The sequence below is a fragment of the Sapajus apella genome, unplaced genomic scaffold (assembly GCF_009761245.1).
Source record: "Sapajus apella isolate SASKATOON/1434 unplaced genomic scaffold, GSC_monkey_1.0 scaffold35, whole genome shotgun sequence".
Lineage (NCBI taxonomy): Eukaryota > Metazoa > Chordata > Mammalia > Primates > Cebidae > Sapajus > Sapajus apella.
Window position 1 is genome coordinate 5,564,422 of NW_022436975.1, and position 26,781 is coordinate 5,591,202.

General features: G+C 43.3%; 1 protein-coding gene across 1 annotated transcript; it reads right to left on the minus strand.

The window, feature by feature from the left end:
* Positions 1 to 587: 587 nt before the first annotated feature.
* On the minus strand, positions 588 to 25,998 carry OPRK1 (opioid receptor kappa 1). The gene is made up of 4 exons (XM_032296080.1): positions 25,803 to 25,998; positions 25,132 to 25,436; positions 9,532 to 9,884; positions 588 to 4,668 (listed from the first exon to the last, which is right to left on the minus strand). Exons 2-4 carry the CDS (start codon positions 25,386 to 25,388, stop codon positions 4,136 to 4,138), a joined length of 1,143 nt encoding a protein of 380 aa, XP_032151971.1. The 5' UTR covers positions 25,389 to 25,436; positions 25,803 to 25,998; the 3' UTR covers positions 588 to 4,135.
* Between the last annotated feature and the right edge of the window lie 783 nt (positions 25,999 to 26,781).

A 26,781-nucleotide genomic window follows, 5' to 3' on the forward strand; every position in this document is an offset into this window, starting at 1 on the left:
AGTAGTGTGTTCTTCCCAATTAGCAAAATGAGCCTTTTTACTTCCCATGCCTACGTTTTGCTTCTATTTACACAAATCTTTCTTTTATCAAGATACTGGGTTTTAAGTTGTTCTTTGTGTATAAAATTCACTTGGTTTAGAAACAGAGCAGTCTTGGCAGGGAGGTGATTTTATTACACTGGGAGCAGGGCAGAAGGCTGCTTGTGTTTCCAGGTAGGGTTGCTATTTCTTTATGATTTATTGATGGAACAGTTTGATTTTGAATTTTGCATGTTTTTGTAGTGAAAAAAAGTAGATTTTCATTGGGAAGGCAGTAGGTAACATTGATTCTGGGGTCCCAGCAGCCTTATTGGGAAAACAGATGAATTATCCTAAGAGATTCCCAGGTCTGGGAATTAAAGATCACAGTTTAGATCCCCACATATTTTGTTTCTATCCACCAGTCACCCACAGCATTGTCATGGATGGAAAGTTAGAGTAACTAACCCTTATAGTTTAGACAAACAGTTTCCAGTGTTCTTGCTAACGTGCAGCATCACTGAAGTAATTATAGAATAAACAATTTACCACAATAATTGACTGTTGCAATTTTTAGCGGGTACAATTTTGATTTTATTGCAAGGCACACAATCATATATACAATGCACATTTATCATCTTTTAAAGCACAAGATAAAAATAATATACATTATAGTAAAGAACATATGAGTATACTTTTGTTTCCGAGGAGAAAATTGACTTAGGAAGCTGGGTTAGACTCTTTTTGATTTTCATATTTATGTTAAATCATCCAAATAGCTCTTGGTTAGAAAATAAATCTCATTAATAGGACACACAACCCTGTACAGCTTTCTCTTTACAATGTTCCAATTTAAAAACAGCCAATGTGCTCCCTGCATTTGTGTGAGACATCTTATTTCACCTCAGGACCAGATGAAACACCCATCAATTGTCTGACGATAGTTATACAAGTTTAAGAACTTTTATTTCTCAGTACTTTATCACAGAATAGAACCATTTTCTGAAGATTTTATGTGACTCTTTATTGATTTTTTTCCTCCAAACGATTTTTCAAAATGATGAATCATTTTTTAGTATTAAGCCTGGAGTTCTGACTTACATTTGAGGGACGCTCTTAGATTGGTTAAGTATTCTGAGACGCTAAGAGGGTTTCTGCTTTCCTCCCAGTTAGAGTGGGGGGTTTCCTCCTCAGCGCTGCCCCTGCATGGCTGGTTCACTTCTCTGTGCCTTCTCTGACCCATTGCTAGGACCTGTCTTCCAGGCATTCTTACCAGAATGGAAAGATAAGGTTCATGTAGAGCATCAATCACAAGGTTAAACACATGCAGTTCTGGTCTCAAAGAGAGACAGCAGACAGTGCCCTTCTGACTGAGGTCAGAGAATAGGAGCGTCAAGAGATGAGAGATATTGGAGAGCCAGAGGGTCTGCATTGTCTGGAGCGGTGACTACATGGCAGTGTTGTTCCTGCTTCACAGCAGGACATTAGGACACACACACAAAAAGCATGTACACACTTTCAAAAAGAAATACAACTGTGTAAATGGTGTTTTCCCTGCCATGTCATCCACCTTATCATTGCTTTAAAGCAGTGCCCTCAAATGACACCCCCTTCTTCACTCCTTTTTCAATGTGGGGGAGTCAGTATTAACAAGAATCAAAAAGCTTGACACCCTCGTGGGCACATACAGCTACTTTTCTCTCCTTGGGCTGCAGACTTACGTATGAGGAGAAGCAGGAAAATCAGGCAAAAATTCAGATTCCAATAATGGCAATTAATGCTATGAGAGTGTGTGGACTGCTAATTTAAAGGAAATAGACCAGGCACGGCCACTCATGCCTATAATCTCCACACTTTGGGAGGCCGAGGTAGGTGGATCTTCTGAGGTCAGGAGTTCGAGACCAGCCTGCACAACATGGTGAAATCCTGTCTCTACTAAAAATGCAAAAATTAGCCAGGCACGGAGACGTATGCCTATAATCCCAGCTATTCGGGAGGCTGAAGCAGGAGAATCACTTGAATCCAGGAGGTGGGGGTTGCAGTGAGCCCAGATTGTGCCACTGCACTCTAGCCTGGACAACAGAGCGAGAAGACTCTGTCTCAAAAAAAAAAAAAAAAAAAAAGAAGAGGAAAACACACTACTGTGATTTCATCTCACAATCCTGTCTCTGCCATATTTTGCCCTGGACAAGTATCTGACAAGAAAGTCTCTTGGATTTTCGTGTTCCATAAAGAAGTTTTTGTCTCTCCTACTTCACCAGGGCTGGTTTCTGGAACTGTCCTCTATATAGATACCTTTCCTGAGCCACAGCCAAGATTTTTAACCACGGGATTGGTATAAACCAGTATTTAAGCCATTCCTATTTACATTCAGTTATAAAAATACAAGGGCAGCTAGGAATACTCAAAAGAGCACTTCATTTTCATGAGGAGAAACCACTGCCATTCTGCCGTATGTCGTCTGTGTTGGGTGCCATGATAATCTGGAGTAGAAGCAAACATGGTAACATTCGGAAGCCACATGTAAAACCTTCAATGCAAGGTTTTGTTTCCAAAAGGTGAGAGTAGGCACACACTGAGAAAGTGCATGGTGAACAGAACTTAACAGTTGTAATGATGTCTGTAGTTACACAGGGCTATGTATTCAATTTTTCTATTAAATTCCAGAGGATGCTGCCCTAATAAGATATAGGCTTGGAGATGAGTGTTATTTCTAAATTATCCCCTTTTTCTTCCCAGGCAAATTACAGAAAAAAGCCATTACCTTTGAAACGATAAGTTTCAGGGGGAAAAAGAGGAAATTTATATGTCATCTGGAAGTTTTAGCAAAATTATCCTAAATGTGCTTTTCCTGGCATTATCCTCAGCAGGGATGCCCTTCACAGAAAGCTGTGCAGGATCTGTCCAGGCTCCAGGAGGGACATCATGTCCTTATTCAGCACACATTTAGGAACAATTCTACTTCCCGCCGAGAGCCACAAAATAGTACCTCGAGATCCACAGAGGCAAAACACCTTCCTCTCCATGAATAGAAAGGAGCTGCGAATCGCTATATATTCATAAAGAGATGTGGCAAATAAACGAAATTCTGCTACAGCTACAACCTGGGAGCGAGTTAAAGCCTCTGTGATTCATTAACACATGAGCTATGAGCACTGTTACAGGACTAAACGGTGTTCGGGGAGTCTGAAAGAGATCACTCCATGACTAATTCCCAGCAAAACGTCTCAGCATCAACTTAGCAACTCAGGGGATATCATTAGTGTGCCCTCAGGAAATCGCCTGGCTGGAAAGCAAGCCCTTCCTTATTTGCACATGTACTAATATTTACAGAAGAAACTGTATATATTTTCAGTGGTATTCAAACTACTTTATGTTTCTTGACAATGGGACATGCTTTATCGTAGGACTGTCTACCTGAACAGCATGCTAAGAAAAAAAATCTGTAGTTTTCGAGAAATTAAACCCCGTTACAAACAACCTTCTGAATGTTTAAATAATTTCATAAATAGCAAGATAATGTTCTGGTATAAGTGAACATCGTGAACATCAGATGCCTCAGATGTTGGTCCAAGCCCTACATAAGCTGGAATTCTCACCACACAGCCACGTGAAATGCGTGTCCACACAGCATACACTAAGCTAGCCATGAGCCCTGGAAATAGTTCTCATTCTGTTGGAGGTCGTTGCTGTCATTGTTAAACATGTGGATTGCATGCCCACTGAGCTCTGAAAGAGATGTTTCTTCTTTTCCTTTTTTCTTAAACCGAGCTTTTGAAACCACATTGCATAGGAAGGCCACAGCAAATGGGTGTTAAACTTAATCTAGAAAACCGGAAGGAAAAGGCCTGTTACCTTGTTCATCAGAGGAACAGAGGGTCTGCCTTGCTTCTGTGCCCTAGAGAAGAGGTGCATGTATTGCATGGACCTTTTGTCTTTGATGTTTCCACTAATCGTGAATGCTGTCTGCATCTGATGACTTCAGACCATGAGATGTCTAAAAGTTTATTTCAAATTCTGTCTTTTCATGTCAGACCGCAGTGGTGATCTGAGTTAAACCTAGATCATTCAACTCCTCTATTCCAGAAGAACTGTAAGAAGACATCTCCACGACTAGTCATACTGGTTTATTCATCCCGTCGACGTCCCTCAGGTAAGCAGGATCCTGAACTGTATTTCGGACTCTGCTAGTGCTCTGCCGCTCCATCCTCATCTTCAGTGGAAAGCAGAAGTCCCGGAAGCACCGCTTGAAGTTTTCATCAAGAAAGGCATAGAGAATGGGATTCAGGCTACTGTTGGTATAGCCCAAGGCGATGCAGAAGTAATAGCTGGAGAGAGCAGCCGTGCTGTGGGAGGTGCTCCCCAGAGCCTCCACCAGGATGAAGATGTGAATGGGGGTCCAGCAGATGATGAAGACCGCCACCACCACAAGGACCAGTCTGGTGATCCTGCGCAGGTTGCGATCTTTCTCTCGGGAGCCAGAAAGGAGTCGGACACTCTTGAGGCGCAGGATCATCAGCGTGTAGCAGACAATGATGATGAGGACAGGGATCACGAAGGCAAAGACAAAGACACAGATCTTCATGAAGAGGTCCCACCAGGAGTAGTCATCATCCGGGAACTGCAAGGAGCACTCGATGACATCCACATCTGGAGGAAGGCGACAAAATCCACAGCACAGAGACCTGTTATTGCTATTACCATGGCTGCAAAGTGTTTGAAACGTGAATGTTAATGCCTTTGATTGCAATGGTCCAATTATGGTGAGATGACATTGCCTGAAGTAGATCACCAAATTACTAATGAATATTGTATTTTATTAACCATCCTAATCTTTGTACATGGAACAATGATGATAGTCACTGTTTACTGGTAACATGCACAATACTGTAGAATTAAGATTAGCTGACAGTATCGCTCATCTAGTTGCAGAAGCTGATTTGACACTGATGGCTTGCAGAAGGGCTAAAGAGCTGATATATAGCATGAGTACTTATTTCTATTTCCATTCATTAACAGTTCTTCCAGACCCAAGGCTCTGGCAGTAAAAAAGCTAATGACTATTTGTAATAAACTATTAAATATTTCAATGTAGTCACTGAATTTAGCAAAAGCCAACTTGTTTGAAAAACATTAAGTGGTTTACAGGAAATCATTATGTAGGTCAACAAAAATTGATCTAAAATTTGTTTAAATATGACGCAGGTATTGTGATTTAGTGGAACCAACAGCACTCGCTGTGATTAAGGGCACTACTGAAACATGAGTAGAGCCTTTGGAGGAGGCGGGGGAGAATCATCATCACCATCAAGGAAATTCTGAGTAAATCAGGCACATTTATTTTCATTTTTACCAACATTATTATGTAACTCAGATAAAACAAGTATTTGTATGTGATTACTTAGGAAATTGCTTTATTTGCTGTGCTTCTCTTTGCTGGGTAGTATTCTCTTTGGAGTAGTCTTGATACTAGGAAGACCAGGGACTCAGGATCGACACCTTCTAAACCATTTTTGTGGGTGTCCCATGGACTCCAGCCAGCCTACCTTTCCAACCCCTGCCCCAGAGAAGTCAGTGAGCACACAGCAGGGCTCTCTTTGCCCTGGTCCTTCCTCACAGACAAGGTGGTCATAAGCAACACTGTATGATTACTGTAATGAAAATATTTTCTTCTGACATTGAAAAAATCTGCTTCAAAAATAGCACACAAATATTTTTTAAGTAGCAAAACAGCTCTATTAATAATGTTTTCTAAAACATTTTCATGCAGTCAGTGGAATATTCCATCCTACTAGAATTTTAATCACATATACTTTAAAACAATAAGAATATAATCATTTTTTTTTTTTTGAGACTGAGTTTCGCTCTTGTTACCCAGGCTGGAGTGCAATGGCGCGATCTCGGCTCACCGCAACCTCCGCCTCCTGGTTTCAGGAATTCTCCTGCCTCAACCTCCTGAGTAGCTGAGATTACAGGCACGCACCACCATGCCCAGCTAATGTTTCATATTTTTAGTAGAGACAGGGTTCCACCATGTTGACCAGGATGTTCTTGATCTCTTGACCTCGTGATCCACCCGCCTCGGCCTCCCAAAGTGCTGGGATTACAGGCTTGAGCCACCGCACCCGGCAGGGATATAATCGTTTTTAACAATTAATCAAGATGACTATCTTAGAGACCTTCATGTTATCTATGAAATACCAGATCAAACCTTCGAGTAGTAAATGAATGCTTCCAGAGTAATTTGACATTTTTGATTTTTTAAAAAAGTCATTGTCCAACGTAATATTACTATGAAGACTATTGACTTTTGCTTTAGTGTTGATGGTAAATGATTTTTAAATGTTTCTAGTGTCAAAGAATATAAGGTATCCATTAAGCTACTTTTGATGGGTGATACATGAAAAAAACATCTGAGTTCAATGTAAATATTCAATTCTGGATTATGACTTGTTTGTTGAAACTGGTAGAAGCGTTTCCTTGGAGGTAGGGAGCATGGTTTGGTTTGGCTTTTTCTGCTTAGCTTTTGATTTCAGCCTTAGCTCTTTCTTGTGGCTGACCTCAGCTTAAATGTCACTTCAGAGACATTCAGATGGATGTGTGTCTCTTAAATGGTCCTCTCCTTAGTAACTTATACTTTGTCTACATTTTATACTTACCCAATCTCCCAGACAGAAGCTTGTCTGATCTGTAATTATGTGTTACCTTCCTGACATTTTTCTCTCCATCCAGAATGTGAGCTGCCTTCATAGAAAACCCAGCCTGCCTTAATCAACATTGAATCCCTGGCACCTAGGGTAGTACTGGGAACATGTGGTGCATAAAGAGAATAAATTGTTAAATAAATGAACAAACAAATACATACCACATGAATAACAAACCCTCGAAAATGTGTCCTAATTACAGCAGTTACTATGGAAAAGTCACCGGCTAAACTAAGCTAAGCAGAAGCCACACGGGGCTGCTGTTTAATTTGATAGATCTTTAACTCCGAGGCTCAGCTTCCTCTCAAACCATCTTGCATGTAGTGGGAGATAATACGTATTTGAGTGGGTGGAATAATCAACAACAGCTACTCAAAATACAGTTTGAAGGAAAAAGATGTGTTCGGTAGCACAAGAGGGTGACTACAGTTAACAATAATTTATTCCATATGTCAAAATAACTAAAAGAGTGAAACTGGAATTCCCTAACACAAATACAGGTATTGATCGACTTACGACCTATGCAACTTACGACCATTCGACTTTACAACCACAATCGCTAGCCACGACTGCTCCGCATCTGGCAGCGCAAACGTTGCCCAGCTGGGCGTACAACAGTGCGGACCAGCTTCCGGCAGCACTACCATCTCCGCGTACATATAGCCTACTCAACTTACGACCAAATCGTGTTACGACCGGTCTGTCGGAACCAATCGTGGTCGTAAGTCGAGCACTAGCTGTAAATGATAAATACTAGAGGTGATGAATATCCCAATTACCCTAATTTGATCATTACACAATGTATGCTTGTATTAAAATAGCACTGGTAACCCCCCCCAATGTAAAACTATTATGGATCCATAAAAACTAAGCATTTTAAAAAAAGAAATTCCTGTCCAAGCCTGCCATTTTTATTAAATGTTCTGTTTCAGGAAGAAGGGGGCATTTTCAGGTTGAAGTATCCATACAACTGCCTCAGTTGAAAAAGCAGGCTTTTGTTTCCTTGTATATTACTATCAGAGGGCTGCGGTTTCTGCTGTCTCAGGTTCCAAATTCTCATGGTTGTCTTCATTATAGTTAGTTCTAATAGCTAAACTAAAGCTTTTCTTGTGTACATTCATGTTGTTAAGAATAACTGTTTCTGCTTATGGCGATTCTAATAATTCTAAGCTATTATAATTACAGTAAGTGCAGACTATGAACTCTCAAATAATATATACACATATACTGCAGTATGGAAAATATTAGAGCCAACATTTTATGTAAAGTGAAGGCTTTGCCTCAGAAGAGTTTCTTGTACTTTATTTCCATTTTCTGTAGGCATGAAGCAACAAAATTCTGTGTGTGATCAATCACACTTTAAAATGCAAATATGATAAAGGAAGTTGGGCATTTCTTAAAATTTACCTAGTAGTATAGCTTGACGCCTGCTGTGACTATGCTAGAAATTCATTTTGTAGTTTCAGAGGGAAAAAAAACAGCTTCATGAAAAAACAATCAATACGTGTCATTATACGTTTGTCCAAACCCACAGAAGGCACAACCCAGAGAGTGAGCCCTCCTGTAAACTACAGGCTTTGGGCGATAATGACGTGTCAGTGTGGGTTTCGCAGCTGTAATAAATGGACCACTCTGTGGGGGATGTTGATCATGGGGGAGGATGTGCCTGCGTGGGGGCAGGGGGCAAATGGAACCTCTCTGTGCTTTCTGCTCAGTTTTGCCGTGAACCTAAAACTATAAACTGAAACCTAAACAGATTAAAAACAAACAAACCATATACATGCAAGACAAGCTATGATTTTAGTGCCTTGCCCTTTCACCATGACCTGGAAAGTCCTCACTATATATAGTCGGTTATCTGCTTTCAGGGGTATTATGGGCCTCCCTAATAAACTGGAGCATTTAGATACCTGCTGGAGAATTAAACAGCCTGAGTAAGGGCCAGAGTGACTGTTCTGCTGGCCTCTCCATCACGAATTTCTATGAGGAACAAAGATGCTTTCCATAGCTTTACTTTTTGCTAATAAAGCAAAACTCCTAGAACAGTAACTCTCACCTTGGCTGCAGGTCAGAGTTATGTGGAGAGAGCTCAAAAATATTGACACCCAGGCTGTACCCCAGGTCAATTAAACCAGACCCTTTGGGTGTGCGACACAGGCAGCAGTGTTTTCTAAAGTACCCAGGTGACTCCAATGTGCGGGCCAGGGTGAGAACTACCATCCTAGAATGGAAATACAGGAAAAACATCAATTGGCTGGTTTGTATGGGGTAAGGCCTGATCTGTCCAAAATCAAACAGTTCTGCTCATCTGTGACTACCATTCATCTCTTAACTTGATTTTGAATGGCCTACAGCCAAAGCTATTAAGATAGTGATGTGGAGGTTATCCTTTAGGAAGAAAAGAGGAAAGAACCGACATTTGTCACCCATAATTGATGCCCCTTGTTAGAAAATAAGAGTGAGAAGGTGTGTCCTGGAATTGTCAGGTTGTACTTTAAAATTCCACACGCCTGAGGTTTCTTACCTCATCCTCACCCCTCCACATTCTACTAAGCACTTCCAGAATGGGAGACAGGTCGGGCATCTCTTTCCTGGCAATGCCATTATTGCATTCTCTGTTTACAGGTGGAAAGGGACATAAAACGGTTCTATTTCTCTCATCTTTCATGAATCCAGGCACTATTTCTATTGCCTTTTGGCACTGATTTCCACAGATATGTGTGGCTATGTGGCCTACTCCCTCCAAATTAAAAATCTATATAACTTGAAGCTACATTTTTATGAATGGAATGAAAATGACTGCTCTTACCTTCCCTGACTTTGGTGCCTCCGAGGACTATTGCGGAGATACCAACGGATGACGACAGCAGCCAGATGCAGATATTGATGATCTTTGCCTTCAGGGGCGTGCGGAAGTCCAGAGCCTTCACGGGGTGGCACACGGCAATGTAGCGGTCCACGCTCATCATGGTCAAGGTGAAGATGCTGGTGAACATGTTGTAGTAGTCGATGGAAATGACTATTTTGCACAGCACATCCCCAAATGGCCAGGAATTCATCAAGTAGACCGTGCTCTGGAAGGGCATGGTTGTAGTCACTAAAGCGTCTGCCAAGGCCAGGTTAAATATGTAAATGTTGGTTGCTGTCTTCATCTTTGTATATCTAAAAGAAAAGAAACAATAGCGTTTCCCTCCATTTTCAAGTCAAATCCATGCGGTGAATATGTTTGTGATAGCGTTTGGATGACTGATTTTGCTTCTTTGTTCAATTAAATGGACTGCTGCAGACATTGGGGGTGATAGGAAAATAGACAAAGATCTCCAGCTTTATCAAGTGTTTATTCCAGTGCTTTGTTTGAACAATTTTAATGAAGAAGACAAGGAATACAGCAGAGATAGAGGGGTAGATACATAGACCTAGTACTGCACATAATACAGGTCTTCATTTTGTGGCTAACAATTCTTCTTAATCCTGCCCAGAGTCACTTGGCTTTAAGCATTTTTCAAACAATATATTCTTTTTCTTTGACTTGTTTAAAACATTTTTTCCCCTCAGGGTTATTTTGAGAAATCAATCATTATACCTGTGATGCCTTTTGAAAATACAAAATGGTTTTCAATTTTGATATATGTTCAGTTGCAATGACTAAAACACAATTAGGCTTGCTGATTTTTGTTCTCCGGTGCACCATTAATTTGTCATTTTGGATATATTATATAAATAAAGCAGGCTGAATTCTGCTCTTACACATGTCATAGCACTAAGCATAGTATGGTACAATAGGAGAGAAATAATTCTGTCTTTCTTTATTCCTTGAGATATTTTCTAAGCACATAATATGTCTCATCTTCCAACGGAGAGAAGAACAATTTTCAAGGAAGGTCAGAATGATTGCTTTGATGCCTGAGGTATTCTTTACATTATAACATGTTGTTTAGGACAACTTAATTTTCAACTAAGACTGAATTAAGAGGGTTGTCTTGCTTACAGAATGCTTCCTTAAACATCCATAGAGCATTAAATAAATGTTCCAAACCCTACCATCAGGTTTTCAAAGGCCGAGAGCTGAAGTTTGTTGGGAAAATCCATATGTTGATTATCTTCTACAGCCTCAGATTTGAAGACCTTGTCACAATTCAAGTGTGCCCCGTTTGATACATGAATTTCCACATGAGAAACAACTTTGAATATTCTGTGATAACAGAACAGCCCCGGCTCCTCTTGGAGGCAGTGTGGTCTCATGCGAACTCAGACAGTCCTGAGTCTGAACTCAGTGAATGACTTATCTGAGTTTCAGTTCCTCCTAAACAAGAATCATAAAACCTAACTCACAGTTCATGAGACAAGGGCAGTAGAGCCTGACGAACAGGATCACACTCCACCCTCAGCGTCCACTGCCTTTCCCACCTCCCATCTCTTCTCATTAGGAAGTGGCTGTGTTTGGGCTCAGCTGGGAAGGCACTGTGAAGATGGGTACCAGAGTTAGTATCTGTTGGTTTCCATTTATACGGTCTGCTAACTAAAGAGTGATTTCATCTGGAAAGCTAGTCTATTTTAAAATGCGATTGGCTTTATACTTTTTATTCAGGCATTATTACATGACCCACCATAAGTTTTAGAAAGTGACTAAACATGGGTGGCGAAGTTCTCACGGCACAGGCTTTACAAAAGCAGAGATAACCAAGCAATGACAGTTACTGTTTCCAATGAGAAAGACTGAAATATTATCTATTCAGATATTTTCTTAACACTGTGGTTTTACGTTTGGAAAAAAACACATCTTACACACCTACCTTCTACTCTCTCATCTCCCCCACCCCGAAATCCCAGATACTAGCAAGGATTCCAGCAGGAATCTTTGACTCCTCCTCTTGTATTTTGTGACCCTGATAGTGCCCTCTTTCTTTATGAAGTCAGACTGGCATTCTTTTTGCCATAAACTTAGGCAGACCTGGGTTGTAGTCCTTATTTTTCAAACTAACAAGTATACTTTAGACCGTCACTAACCACCCCGAGCCTCAGTTTCCCAAATTATAAAATGGAAAATGTAATATTTATCTCACAGAATTTCAGGGGTATTAATGAATGCACCTGACTCAGAGAGCATGTTTAATTTATATTATGTTCCCCAACTCCTTCCTCCCTTCTTACGTGGGTGAAAGTCACCAGTTACCACAGAAAGCAGAAAAGAATGTAGTTTCTAGGTAGCATCCATGGTCATATTTACCCAATTGAGCTTAAATATAAAAGGTGAGAATAAAAATGAGCCCTGGGACCTGACAGGAAGAAAATGAACGGAACGATGCATGAATTACCATACAGTAAAATGTGCATCTTTAAGTATTCACACAATGTAGAGTGATAGCTTGATCTTAGTTTCTCAAAATATTTATTATACCCAATAGATTTATGAAACTGCATAAGACTTGAACATGTAAAGAATTCAAACCCCGCCGTCAGATCTCAGAGAGATGAATGTGGGCAATAATCACACTGAGCACATTTCCGAAGTGCCCGCATGAGGCCCTCTGCTGTGTGTTCCCCATGCTCTGTCTCATGTCGTCCTCACAGTCACTCCACCTGGGAGGTATTGGTATCCCTATTCTACAGATGAAGTGACTAAGAATCACAGGAGTTTCTTTAAAATTCTCAAAGTGATATAACTATAAAAGGCGTAGCAGAAATTTAAACCCAGGAGTTTCATCCCAATTCGTGCATTCTTACATTTCCCCAGCACTCTGTAATTTGCAAAGTCCAGTATTTTGACTTGCATGTGTCTTAGTTGCTTCTCAAAACTACTGCCCTTCTAGTTTACCTGGGAGACTTATGTCTTTTCCCTCATAAAGCTGAAGCAAGTTAGGCTCAGGTAGGTTCAGTGATTTGTTTGGTGTCAGTGGAGGCAGGACTTCAGTGGGAGGATCTGGATGGGGTGACAAGGCAGAGCCCTTCTTCCAGGTTTCTGGAAGACACATGCTTATAAACCTGTAACTATAAAGGGAGAACTCTTGAGTAAAATTAAAATTAATGAATAAACTATGAATTCAATGAATATTTATAGATAGTCTTCTGTGCACTACACTGGACTACTCTGTGAACGTGAATATAAAGCAAGGTGGTGACGATCAGAGGCAGTCTGGTTGAGCCCTGGGGTATTGTTTGTATCTAACCGCAACAGAATTAGCCAGCCTTTTCATTCATTGTATGTCCACCACTAAAAAAACAGGCAAGCTTTCTCATTATGCTATGATATGAAATTACTTTTCATTTCACCCACACTGCTTTACAAAAATTCACAAGCATTTTAAGCAAAATGGCACCATCTGGGTGGGAAGTTCTGGCTCGCGTGGAGGAGCTGGAGGTGGGCCCGCAGCTCATGGCTGTACTTTTGAGCGTACACACTGAAGGAGCATATGGTATGAAAAGAGCAAAGTCCGTGGGCTCTCCTCGCTAAACCGGCAACGTAACAGACCTGTAAACAACAGTACCCTGCATGGAATGGGAAGTGAGGGGCAGGCGGGGAAAGAGGGCTTAACTAGGGAACTTGGGTTGTGAGCAGCAGGAAGGCTCTGGTGGCCAGGCAATAGGGCGGAGGGTGTTCCAGAGACTTAGAAATTATCCCCAATGACATCTTGACTCAAGACCGTCCTACTGTACTCCTCTTTACAGAGAAACAAGGGGTGGCTTCAAAGTTGGCAGCCACTGGAGCTTGTGTGATGGTAAGGGGAACAAAGCTATCTGCTGAGATGTCAGGAACCAGTGTCACCAGGCAGGGTTTCCGGGAGGACGTGACACTCGCCGCGCTAGAAAGGAGGCACTCGAGATGGGGGAGCTGACCTTGCAACACAGTACTCTCAGGACTTCCTGTCCTTTCCACGCACGGCTGGACTCAGACAATACGCAGGAGGTAGAAGAGGTAATTATTGAATTATTAGCATGATTTGCTGTTGGGGTGCATTGCCTAGGTTTGTTTTTTGTTTTTTAAATTTCAGTGATGCTTCTTTAATCAGGAACTCCTTCTTACCTTCATGACAATAGTATAATAAACCTTAAATCTTGATGATGGATTATCGTATACCTTAAAAACCAACACACTTTCAGTTGCACCGATTTCAGTCATTCTGGGTCTTCCCTTGCAGCTGTCCCCTGTGGTAACGCATGCGTCCTCTCTGCCCTCTCCAGTTATGGCATGCGCTCTCCCCTATCTTCGACCTTTCATTTCTTTCAGCACATTTTTAAGTCCCTACCCCATAAGCAGCAATATACTAGACTTTGAGGATGACTGAAAAACTCAATATACAGACTCTGGCTCTGAGGATCTTTTAAACTGAGACCAGATTATAATATGAACTATAGGAATACATGGAAGGGAAAGATTGCTGTGTAGTGAGCAAGTCAGGACATGTTTTGAAGAGAAAACATAGCAGGATCTTGAGCTTTGCAAAAGATTTGGACAGAGGGAGAAGTTTTCTGGCTAGTGTCTCATTCAGAGGTCAATGAGGAAATGGATTTCCTGGTTCAGGCATCCTGCTGAGGTGTCTCAGGTGGCTGCCTGGGATAGGAACAGTAATGTCAGGCCACAGAGGACCCTGAACACTAGAAGGAAAAAAAATCACTTTAACATTTATTGATGACACTATGTGACAGACACTGTTTGGTGAATTTCACATTATTTGATAAAGTTGTCATGATGATTAAATGAGACATGCATAAAATTACTGAGCACCAGACTGGTACTGGATAATTGCTTACTGAATGCAGCCTTCAGTGTCACATGGCTGCTGCTGCCGTCATTACTGTTACTATTCATTACCTACCACAGGCCTAATAAGCCATATTACAATCCCATAAGATACCACTGCCCCACTTTTTTCTGAAGAGAAAAAGTTTCAGAAAACATCTTAGAAATACTCACAGTGTTTTTCAGTTCTTAGAATCTATATGTAATAAGCAAAGGAACTTAGGTTTTATTCCAAGGTTTCTTTTAAAATCAGAGAAATTTTATCAGAGAAATAAATTTTGCCATAGTTCAAGATTGAAAAGCATTCTGAGAACATTTAGCATGAGAAACAGGGCATAGCCCAGCTGGAAATACTGTAATAAATACATTACATACATTAAATACTGCCGCCTCAATAGACAAAACAATGTCATGTACATTGTGGAGTTTTTCCATAGGCTCATTTTTGAGGGCTGGGGAAACTGAGTTAAAAGGGAGTAGGTGACTTGCCTGAAACCACAAACCAGTGAGACAGTGGGAATTCAAACTTCAGCTCCAATATAATGACAAAGAAAAAGGAAACAGAACAAAACAAAAGCCTGGTGATTTTCTAAATAAGTTCCTTTAATACAGCAAATACCTAAAGGTCCGTAGAATGCACCTGAACAGATGCTGTTTGGTGAAAACATGAGTGTGATCAAATGCCATGGACCCACAGGAAGCTGGTGGCTTTCTTACAACATTGGAGCTGCCCTTAGAGTCCAAAGATGCCCAAGACACCAAACTCAGTAGGAGGAAATCTCTGCAGCACCAAGAAAAATGCAGACCTTTTCACAAATGATGGAAGATGGGCATGGTAAGAGATGAGTGTTGGCGCTCTTGTCCCTGTATTGCCAACAAGCCTTTTCCTGGGCTTTTTTTCCAGATGCATGGCATTCTAGAGTTTAAGTACAAAATGGTTTGAAAGGGTAGGGTAAATGGAGAGTGTTGGTCGAAGGATACAAAGCTTCAGTATAAGAGGAATAAATTCAGGGGATCCAATGTACAGCAGGGGGCTAGCATCAACAATACTGTATTGTTCATCTTGAAATTTGTTGACTGAGTAGATCTTAAGTGTTCTCACCCACCCCCAACACACACCATATACACACAAAATGGCAACTGTGAGTGGTAATGACTGCGTAATCTGTGGTAATCACAAATTAACATATATTGAATTATTACATTGTGCATGTTTAATATATGTCATTTTTATTTGTCAGTTATACCCACCAAAGCTTGGCATGGGGGGGTGGGGGGAATAATGAACCCTGATGTAAAGTATGGCCTCTGGGTGCTAATGATGTGTAAATGCGGGCTCCACAGTCCCACGAATGCCCCACTGTGGGGGAACTGTGCATGTGTGGGGGAATGGGGTATATGGGAACTCTGTAACTTTCCTTCAGTTTTTCTGTGAAGCTAAAACTGATTTAAAAGAAAACTTTAAAAAACAAAAATAAAATGAAGAATGATGGCTGTGCTGATCACTAAATTCTTCAGACAGTTTCAGTTCCTCTGAACGAAATTAATTGCTACAGTCTCTTCTGGATTATTTACTACTGTGATTGTAGGGTTTTCTTTTTAAAGGGGCAGTGGTTTATCAATTTTAGGGAAAAAAAAGGAGGGAGGCAGAGACAGGAGGATGGCTTGACCACCCCACTGCACCCCAGCCTGGGCAATGGAGAGACACTCCATGTTTGTTTGTTTGTTTAAAAGAAAAGGTAAAAGAAAAAAGAAAAAGGAAGGGAATAAAGGAAAGGAAAAGAAAAGGGAAAGAGAAGGAAAGTACAAAGGGAAGCAAAGGAAAATGGAAAGAAAAGAAAAGGAAATAAAATTCACTGCTTCTCAAAGGATCTGACTTTGATATCCCTCAATCTGTAGTATTCTAAAGGAGTCATATTCCTGCAGAAGCCAGGCCCCTGCAGCTCTCAAGAATCACTCTCCTGCGTGAAAAGCACAAACGCATCAGGAGAATAGCACGCAGCCACACGCAATCAGGGCAGGCTGTCCATGCAGGGTGGTAGCAAGGAAGGAAGGGGAATGGGGAGCGATGATTCCACGGGAACAGCCAGTGCCCCAGGGAGCTGCTAAGCTCTTCCTCTCAGTAGTCCCGATTCTGGAATCATGCACCTCTGGAGCTCCAGAAGGAACGTTCTAGTATATTCAGGGGTATGGGCAGGGTGAGCGCTTCTCACGCCCAACAGCGCCCAGAAGAAAACTGCACCTCGCTAACGGCTGGTGTGCTGTTTCCTAGGGCACAACTACCCATATGCCTAGCAGTATATGGATACTTAGAATTAGTTTTCCTATTTTTATACAGAAAGCTGACCTAGGTCGGAGCGTCGGCACATGGAGATGGGGACGATGCCCTCCTGCGCTCTCCTCTCCGCATGGAGCCAGTCCTCCACTGGACAGGAAGCAACCTAGCCAGGCAGAGGGCACTGAGAAGATTCAGGGTTTTGCAAATTGGGCTGTGATACCAGATCCATCATTTAACGACTGTCTGCCCTTGGGCAGTTCATTAAACCTCTGTAGTTGGTTTCCTCACCTGAAAACGAGCTCTGACAATCTTTGTTTCATAGGTGTGTTGTGAATTTGAGTGAACTCAACAGGAGCTCAAAAAATCAGTCCTGTCATAGCTGGTCTCTGACTGCATGTAACTCCAGCCATTCTTAATCCGGGGCTTCCCTGCCCAGCTTCACACCAGTTCCTTTGGGAGCTCTCAATTCATCACATGGTTTTGCCATCCTCCACTGAAATTCCAATCTGCTTGGCCAGTGGAGAAGGCAAGCATGAAACAATCTTCAGCCATTTACAGTATTATCCCCACTCCTAAAATCTATTCTTCTTATATAAGCCTTCCTTATCAAAGACAGAAACCAGCATCCCCTCCAAAGAAAGGGGAAAGAAAGGACTACTGCAGATGTTTCTGTTGAGGAACAAATACATGTTATTCTGAAACCATCTCTTGTTAATATATGATTCTAAGCATGTATTACTTGCACCACTGAAACCACATAAACTAAATCTTCAAAGGGCAACTGTCCTGCAGCCAATAAAGTTTGAGGCTTTTTGCTGAGCACAGAGACTCCTGGGGCCGCGACAATTAAGTACATCCAAGTTAAACAGGAATGAAGGGAGGTGCTAACTGCACAGCCACGTGAAAACATTGCTGCTGAAGAGATGCAGCTGAATGAATCATGGAGAAGAGCTATTCTGTACCAATGAGAAGCAAATTCTTTCTGAAACTAACTCTGAGGCAGGCATCAGAAAACATGTCAAGTCAACACAATCAAGAAATGATTTTGAAGGCTACAGTTTTGCCTGCAGTCTAGCAAAGTTTAGGAGCTCTATACCTGATCACCAAGTTGGTTTCTCATGCTCTTGCTCTTTTCTCCCTTTCTCTCTCTCTCTCTGTCTGTCTCTCTCTCTCTCTGTCTCTCTGTCTCTCTCTGTCTCTCTCTCTCTCTCTCTCTCTCTCTCTCTCTCTGTGGTTGCATCTTCTCTGATCCCTGCAAACAGTTCCATGAGGCTTTGGTTCCCTGCGATCACACATCCCACAGGGGAGAAAATAATTTGGCTAATCCATATTTGCAATTCTCTCTTTCAAAAGGTTGTCAAAGGTATACAAATTACTTTGAGAAATGAAAAACAGTCTCTTGAAAATAATTTCTGAAGTTATTTTGCTGCATTTGTATTAAAGAAAATATTCAAAGACAGGATCAAGAAATTAAAGACAGGTTTCAAGAAAAATTAGAACATACTATATTAATCAAAGACTAAAATAAGACTGGTGTCCTGCAGGGAGGAGCAAATGGTGAATTATACGGGTACCATATTGTACTCCTGCTTTTTTAATGCCTCTGTACATATAATTTGGTGATATGATGTAAGGCATGTTATGTGGACACTTGTGAGAATGCGGAACATGTATGTACACACAACAGTGATTACAACAGGTACTTCTAAGGAGGGAGAAGAAACTCAGGAGAGAAGAGGTAGGCGTTGTGCCAGACACTCTGTCACCCCATTCCATCCCACACTTCTCCAGTTCCAAGAGAGCCAGGCAGTTCTGGTGAGGCTGACACGAGTGCAACCATGAGGCCCAGGCTGGCCCAGAGGTGCCTTGAATGAGTCAGTAAATGGCACATAATGGGAGGTGATCCCAGCAGAGGAAGCCTGGAACTTCTGTTCAGTGGATTGGGGAAGAAACACTCTGCCCTGCTATTTATAGGCAAGAAGATGAGTACTTTTATAAGGACCAAGCTGTATGCCTAGCAAGCTTGGGTGAGCTGGCTCCCTTTGGTGCAGAAATCTGAGTTCAGGAAATGTAACCATTTCCATAGTACTTTTGCAGTTGTGTTTTCTTCTAGGCGCCTTACAAACTTCCCCCTTTGGGGAGGTTTCAATACAGCTGAGGCTGAAATGCAGGGAAGCAAAGGTCTCCCAGAGCAAGGTTCATGAGAGATTGAACCCTACAGGTCTGTATTGTGATAGCTTTTTTCTTAATAAATTTTCCTTGTTTATCCTTATAATTAATATATTAAAAAATGAACATTTCCAAGAGTAAAACTTTTCTTTAAATTAGACAAAAAGGATGTATACATAATTATTGTGAAAATTGAAGCTTAACAGAATGTCCTCTTGAGGAGAACAGAAAGAGGATGGGCAGTGTTCTGAGCTGACTAGTATCCACCCAAAATTCCTATGCTGAAGTTCTAAGCCCTAGTACCTTAAAATGTGACTGTACAGTCCTGCCTGGTATCCTTGTGGGATTGGTTCCAGGACCCCCTGTTGGATCCAAAATCCATGGATGCTCCAGTCCTTGATATAAAATACGGTAGCGTTTGCATATAAGTTACATAGGTTCTCCCCTATACTCTAAGTCATCTCAAGATTACTTATAATAACTACTACAATGTAAATGGTATGTAAATTGTTGTTATACTGTATTGTTTAGGGAATAATGACCAGAAAGATGGTCTGTACCTCTTCAGTATAGATGCAATTTAAAAAAACAACATTTTTCAGCCATGATTGGTTGAATCCATGGATGCAGGATTCACAGACGTGGAATGGGGGCTGACTGCATGTGCAGGCAGGACCTTTAAAGAGGTAATTAAGGTAAATGAGGCCATATGGAGGGGCCCCAATCTGATATGACTGGTGTCCTCATAAGCAGAAATTAGGACACAGATGCGTAGGGGAAAGACTACAGGAAGGTACAGAGGGAAGAAAGGCAGCATCTATAGACCAAGGAGAGAGGCCTTCAGATATACTTGAAGGCCTGCAGGCTGAGGAGAAAGGCCTCAGGCCTCAGGAAAAGCCCTGAAGACACATTGATCTTGGGCCTCTGGCCTCCAGAACTATGGGAATATCAAACACTGGGGTTGCCTAACCCATCCAGTCTGTGGTGCTTTGTTATGGAAGCCTTAGCAAATTAATGGAGGCTCTAGAAACCTGAGGTGTCAGGGAGATCATCACAATGAGCCATTTAGAAGAAAGGAAGCCAGCTGAGTCTTCAGATAGGAATGGATAACTGGGAGAGAGGAAGAGATACTTAGATTTGGGATTTGTCAGAATGTACCTGGCAGTTATGGACACAAGAATAGATGGAATCATTGAAAGGAAGTGCACTGGTCAGTTTTACGAGTCACCTTGGCCAGACTACAGTCTCCAGGTCTTCGAACAGTCATCTCGGTGCTGCTGCGAAGGTGTTTGGTAGGTGTGATTCGAGTCCATCATCAGTTGACTTTAAGCAAGGGAGATCATCCTAGGTGATCTGGAATGACACTGATCTAATCAGTGGAAACCTTAAAAGCATAGCCAAAGCTCCCTGAGGAAGAAGAAATTCTGCCTGGCGACAGCGGCCTGTCTCTCCTGACTTCCTGTCCTAGCCAGTCCCACAGCCACCTACGCCAGGTTTCTGTGAGAAATTTCTTAACATAGACACCCCCTACTGGTCCTGCTTCTTTGGCTGACCCTTGACTAATACAGAGAATATGCAAAGTGAGGACAGAAGCGAGCTGAGAACGCTCTGGAGAACATAAGTATTTAGGAAACTCACAGGAAGAGGAATCTGTGCAGGGACCAAGGAGAATGCCAGAGGATGCGGGGGAAGCCGAGGAGAGGGTGCTATGTGAGAAAGTGAGCTGGCCAAGCATGCCAGACCCTACACAGAAGCCAAGTGCAAGTGGCCTAAAACGAGCATCTGAAACACACACCATGGCTTTCAATGACCATCAGAGGGGAGCCCAAGTGCTTGGGGCAGAGGATCGGGTGGAAGACAAGGAAACGAAGAGGAGGAATTACTCCAAGAAGCTTGCCTACCCATGACAGGCAGGAGGGTGAAGTTTCCGTTAGTCAAGGAAACTGAGGAAAATGGAGGGTTGGTGGATGTGGGTTTTTGATTATTGGTAAGATGGCAGACACTTGGGTATGTTCATGTGCTGAAGAGCAGGTGAAGAGGGAGAGATTCCAGACCATAGAAAGGAGATCGCTTATATGGTAAAGACCCTAGAAGGCAATGAGCTTCACAACCCAGGAGCAAGAATTAGCCTTGGATAGAAGGAAGGAGAATCTTCCCATGAAGTAACACAGAATGCAGGGAGATGGCTGCCAACATGTGTGTGTAGAGAAGCGGTGTCCCTAGGGGCTGCACTCCACGGTCTTGGTGAACTACTGGGTGAAACCACTCATGAAGGTAATATGATAAAGACAGTAAAGAATATGACATGAAGATCATATGATCAGGTGGAGGATTTGGCAATCAGTGCAGATTTGAATTCATTTTTTAAAAATGGGAAATGAAAGAATTGGCTTTTTCTGGAAAATAGAAGAGGGACACAAAAACTTCTAGGCAGAATTAGGGTCAGATATACTTGAAGGCGGTGACTTTGCCTTGACAAAGATAAAATTGATTTTATCCAATAGCATCCAACCAGCTGCATATAGGAATAAGGATGGTAGGTCACTGGCTTGATCAAAGGTTAAGGCTTTGGTGGAAGACACTGGCAGAAATACAAGAAGGCAGGGCACTTGAGTGTGTTGTCGAGACAGAGGTTTTAGTGATAGCTTATGGAGTCTAGGATGGCGAAGAGAAAAAGAGATAGTCTGGGAGAAAATGAAGAGCCTTCTGGGAAGAAAGAATCCAAACATTTGCCGAAGTGGTACGGTGGGAAATGAGGAGCCGAGCAGATAAAAGCACAGGATCTGTGATCAGGCCGCTGAGATCATTCTGGCCGCATGGGTTACCCAGGTGTGACGTTAGTTTATTTCACCTTTCTGTGCTTTAGTTTCCTCCTCTGTTAAGTGGATATGATAATGATATACCTCTAGTTGTGAAGATTAAATAGGTCACATGAAGAAGGTAGCTTTACCTGCTTGACACATATGAAGTGTTCATTAAATGTTAGTCACCTTCTGTAAGGGAGTCGAACATGTATGAAGTTGTGGTAAGAGCAGGAGAATGGATATTTACAATGTCAAAGGTAGGGCTGCCTCTGGCAGGGCAGAGGGGTGTGGGTGTCATGGTGTTCATTAATTAATGAAAAATGAAGACTGCACAGGAGGAAATCAGGATACCACGGGATTAGAATCCTGAGGGTTGGCTGGGCGTAGTGGCTCACACCTGTAATCCTAGCACTTTGGGAGGCCAAGGTGGGTGGATCACTTGAAGTCAGGAGTTTGAGACCAGCCTGGCCAACATGGTGAAACCCCATCTCTATCAAAAATACAAAAATTAGCTGGGCATGGTGGCACACACGTGTAATACCAGAAACTTGGGAGGCTGAGGTGAGAGAATCGCTTGAGTCTAGGGGGCAGAGGTTACAGTGAGCCAAGATCACGCCACTGCACTCCAGCCTGGACAATAGAGCCAGACTCCGTCACAAAAAAAATAAAAAAGAATCCTGAGGATCACATCCGTATCTATCCACACCCAACAACCACAAACCCCAAAGCCTGGTGAGTTGGGAGGGTGGAGTACTTACATTTTAAGCTCTCCACAGTGAAAATGAATGTGCCCTAATTATCAAGGGATTATGGCAGTTGGTACACAGTAAATGATGAGAACTCTTGAAGAAGCTTTAAATCAGAAGATACGAGGCAGCATTAGAGGGGTCAGAGATGGGAAAAACTATTTGTAAGGCAGGCGTAAAAGTAGCCAAATCTTTTCCCACAGCTCTTTCTCCCCAGGTCTGAGCTGACCAGCCTAGATCTGCACCTGCCCACTCTCTGAGCATCTAAGTTCCATTTCTACAATGATTTTCTCTAAGACTGACCTATGCTAGGAGCCTTTTCCATGTAAAATATTTTAAAATAGCATCCTCCTTCTTTCAAGCACAGCTACTCAGCCCCTTCAGTCACAGGGCTGCTGGGCCTCCACACCCTGCTTCTGCGCTCAGCGGTGATGATCACCACGCAAACCACTTCAGTCACCCTCTCTCCAATCTTCAGTCTCTTCCTTTCCTGAGATAAATAAACCCAAGTACCTCAATTCTTCTTCAATCCTCGAACCATCTATCATTATGAAATAATACTAAATCCTCCCTTTCCCTCTTAGCTATAGACTTAAATGAACTAGGTTCACTAGACATTAACCTTTTACTGTGAAGACCTTAAAATGTATGTGCTTTAGCCATAAGTGAACTAGCTAGGTTTCAGTAGGTAGGCGCTCCAGGATGGCAGTAGAACGCTTCACTTTTCATTTATCATCAAACGTAACCTCTAAGTATTGAGAATGCGGTAAGAGAATGATGTTATATGAACCATCCAAATTCTTTTATATGTTATGCTAAACTTACCCTCTTACAACACATTTTAGTGTTGGATATCTCTGGGAACTCTATCCATTAAAAGTCCTAGCTAATCTACAGGATTTTTTTTTTTCCTTCTTACATGTCAAATGTTCCCCATGGAGTTATATTTACACATAACATCTAAATGCTATTTTAGGATTCTTCACTCTTTTTAATCCTAGGCTGTACAAGGTTGTGGAGCAACTACAAAGCTCTTTTCAAACCGGAGACTTCAGGTGCTCATTCAAATAACAATCATATGTATCTATTTTACTTGAGCGCCTAAATATGATATGAATAGAAACAGAGCTAATTTTTTTTCTTAGAGCTTTCTTCTTTCAATGTTTCTATTACTCCACCACCAAAAAAAGGCTTCAGTGCCAAAGATCTCCTAAAAATTTTAATTAAAATTTAGAATACAGTTGTCTTCCATTTTGTCTGTCTCTTTAGCAGAGACCAGCCCTGAGATTACTAATGACTTAGACAAACAATTTACTTTGAAAATATTCCCTCCTTCTATAACCTTTACTCATCGCTGATAGAATTCCTGTGAAATGCAATGAGCAATTATGAAAACCAAGGGTACCAAGCTACAAACACTAGTTGTTGGTAAAATGAGCTTTATAATATGTATTTGGAGACTTAACTGATGGTTTTTAATGTTAGAGCATACATAGGAATAAAAGGCCTGACATTCTCAAGCAAAAAAAAAAAAAAAAAAAAGGAAAAGAAAAAAAGGTAAAGAGGTATTTTTATTATGATAATTTTCCAAGAGCAAGATTCATGCTACTGTTCATGATATGGCCTAGAGTTCATAATAAGTAAATGACCTGTTTCAAAACTAAAGTCAAGCTTTAAAAAGATCAGCTATTCATCGTTTCAGCGTCCCTCGCCAGAGGAGTTGCACCCCTCCCTTATTTTACAGAGACTTCTCAAAGGAACACAAGCTTCGACTCCCTCTCACAGGTGTACTGGCAAAACTCTAGTGCTCCAGAAAGGGAAACATCTATCTCAAGAAGAGTGGGGAACAGGTTGGCTTTTTCTTTTCTTGTTTTTCCTTCTTAAAGTCAGAATCACATTGCTTACCAGAAAATGAGCATGCATGTGAATATTTGGATATTTACTATTGGAAGTTGACCTAAAGAAAATTACACACACACACACACACAAAACACCATAAAATAAAATCTTCAATTTCTCATGGTGAAAAACAAAAAACTAGCAAAGCAGTTTGCTTTGGAGAAAAATGTTATTTACTGATATTCCTAACAAATGAGATGACATTTGGTACTAAAAAGGCTCATATATGCATATCAGCAACGCTAGATCTTATATCAACTTTTGTTTTATAAGTCAAAACACCAGTCTGAGGAGTCACAGGAAATTCTGAATTATCTTCAGGGCATTGGGTGGGCTTGAAATGTATTGTAAGAAATATTTGCATAACAGAGTGCTCCGAACTGCTGCAGGCAACCAGGCAAAGAGACTAGTTCCTTTACCAGGAGACCTGGGCCCTGTTGTCAGCACTGTGGCACTTGCCCTGCGCGTAGAGTTTTCAGCAGGAATACTGGGCCCTAGGGTGAGGCGGGGAGGTCGCTCTGAAACCTTCCAGACGCCCCTGGCCCCTCGGATTCTCCCTGTGTGAACCTCTCAGTCCTGCACCAAAAACTCCCGCAGGAAATCCTTCACCTCTTGCAGGAGGTCACCCGGTAGCGTTTCCAGGATCCTTCGCGGAGCAGAGTCCCCACCACCTGGCTGGCTGCCCCCACCGCCGCTCCAGTGGCGGGCTCGACCCTCACTCCCTGCCCTGCCCCGCCCCGCCCAGCCCCCCGCGCCGCGCTGACCCCGCGCTCACCGGATGATCACGAACATGACCAGCGAGTTGCCCACCAAGCCCACGACGAACACCACGGAGTAGACCGCCGTGATGATGACCGGGATGGCCGGGGAGATGTGCGCGGGCTCCAGCTGCGCGTCCTCAGAGCCGGCGCTGCCGTTGCTGTCCGGCTCGGCCCAGCCGGGAAACCACGCGCTGCTGTTGGGGGGCAGGCAGGCGCTCGGGGCGCAGGTGGAGCCTTGCTCCCCGCGGAATATCTGGACCGGGGAGTCCATGGCCGGGCGGCTGCAGCAGGAAGGCGAGGACAGGCGACACCTGCGGGGCTGCGGGAGCGAGAGAACAGGCTGGACGCGGAGAGGCAAACTTTGCCGGCGCCCTGGCCGGCGGCGCTGGGGACCCGCAGCTCACGGACACCCACCTGGGCCGCAAGTCGCCCCGGGCAGTACACGGAGGACTGACCCCTCGCTGCCTTCCCCGCCAGCAGACTCGCCGCTGGGTGCCGGAGAGGGGCGAAGAGCGCTCGCTCCTTCTCCCCTAGCTTCGGAGGTGCCTCCCCCACCATTTCTGGGCACCGGCTCCTGGTGGAACTGTTCCCAGACTGCCCATCTGAGTCCCCAAGGTCAAGCCCCCTTCCTACCGCCCTGCACGGAACCCTAGCTAGAACTGCGCCTCGAAAACCCAAAGCTCACCTCTGGTTCCCAAAGACAGCGAAGGCGAGGAGATTTAGGGGACGCCCTGGTCAGTGCTGAACCGCTCGCTCCGGGGTCGGACTCAGCCCTTGGCGTCACCTGCTCTCGGACCCCGGCCTCGCTCTTGGCCCCAGGGCTGCTGTTCCGCGAGCGCAGCCGGGCGGCTCAGTGCACGGCTCCCGCTGCTGGCTGCGGCTTGGCGGGGCGGGGCCGGGCGGGGCGCAGCCGGGACGCGGCTGGGCGCTGGGGACCCGCGGGCGGAGAGCTCGACTGGTGCGCCCGCCCCCGGCCCTCCCGTCTCCCCAACCCCGCCCGGAGTCGGCCCCCCGCTCCCCAGCCTCCCAGCCCCGCGTCCCCTCCAGCCCGCAGGCTCCCTGGCGCACTCACTGCCTTAGCCGCACGCCGCCTGGTCCCCGGCCTGCAGCCTTCCCCGAGACCTGAGACTGAGCCGTTTAGATTCAGTACTAAGGAGGGGCGTGCCTGTTTCGTGCAAGCATGCACCTGGATTTTCACAGTGTGTCTAGAACTTCTTATCTGCATAGCTCGCAGTCAGGAACTACGTTTATTAGAGTGACCCATCCAAAGAAAGTAGCAAAATGATCCAGTTAGAATAAGACCAGTTCATAAAATTATGACTTAAACGACATATACATAGAATATTTCCTTGCGTTTTCTTCATTCAGTCTGCTCTAACTGGGGTGACAGGTTGCAGACAAACTGCACCTTACGAGTGTCACCTGAATTGCTTGAGAGTATCCGAGAAGGGCAAAACACGCTCCTTACCCGGGCCTCAGTGGTGGTCCATGGAGGTGACAATGTCTCTGTTTTACTTTAATCCCTGCAGCCGCACGTTCTCCTCACTTCTCCCTCACAGTAGCGCCGCCTCCATCACACAGCCGCGAGTCTGAGCGTCTGTAAAGACAGTCACCACCATTTCTTTGCATAACTGCTAGTCCAGGGATCGCTGTCAGATTCTGCT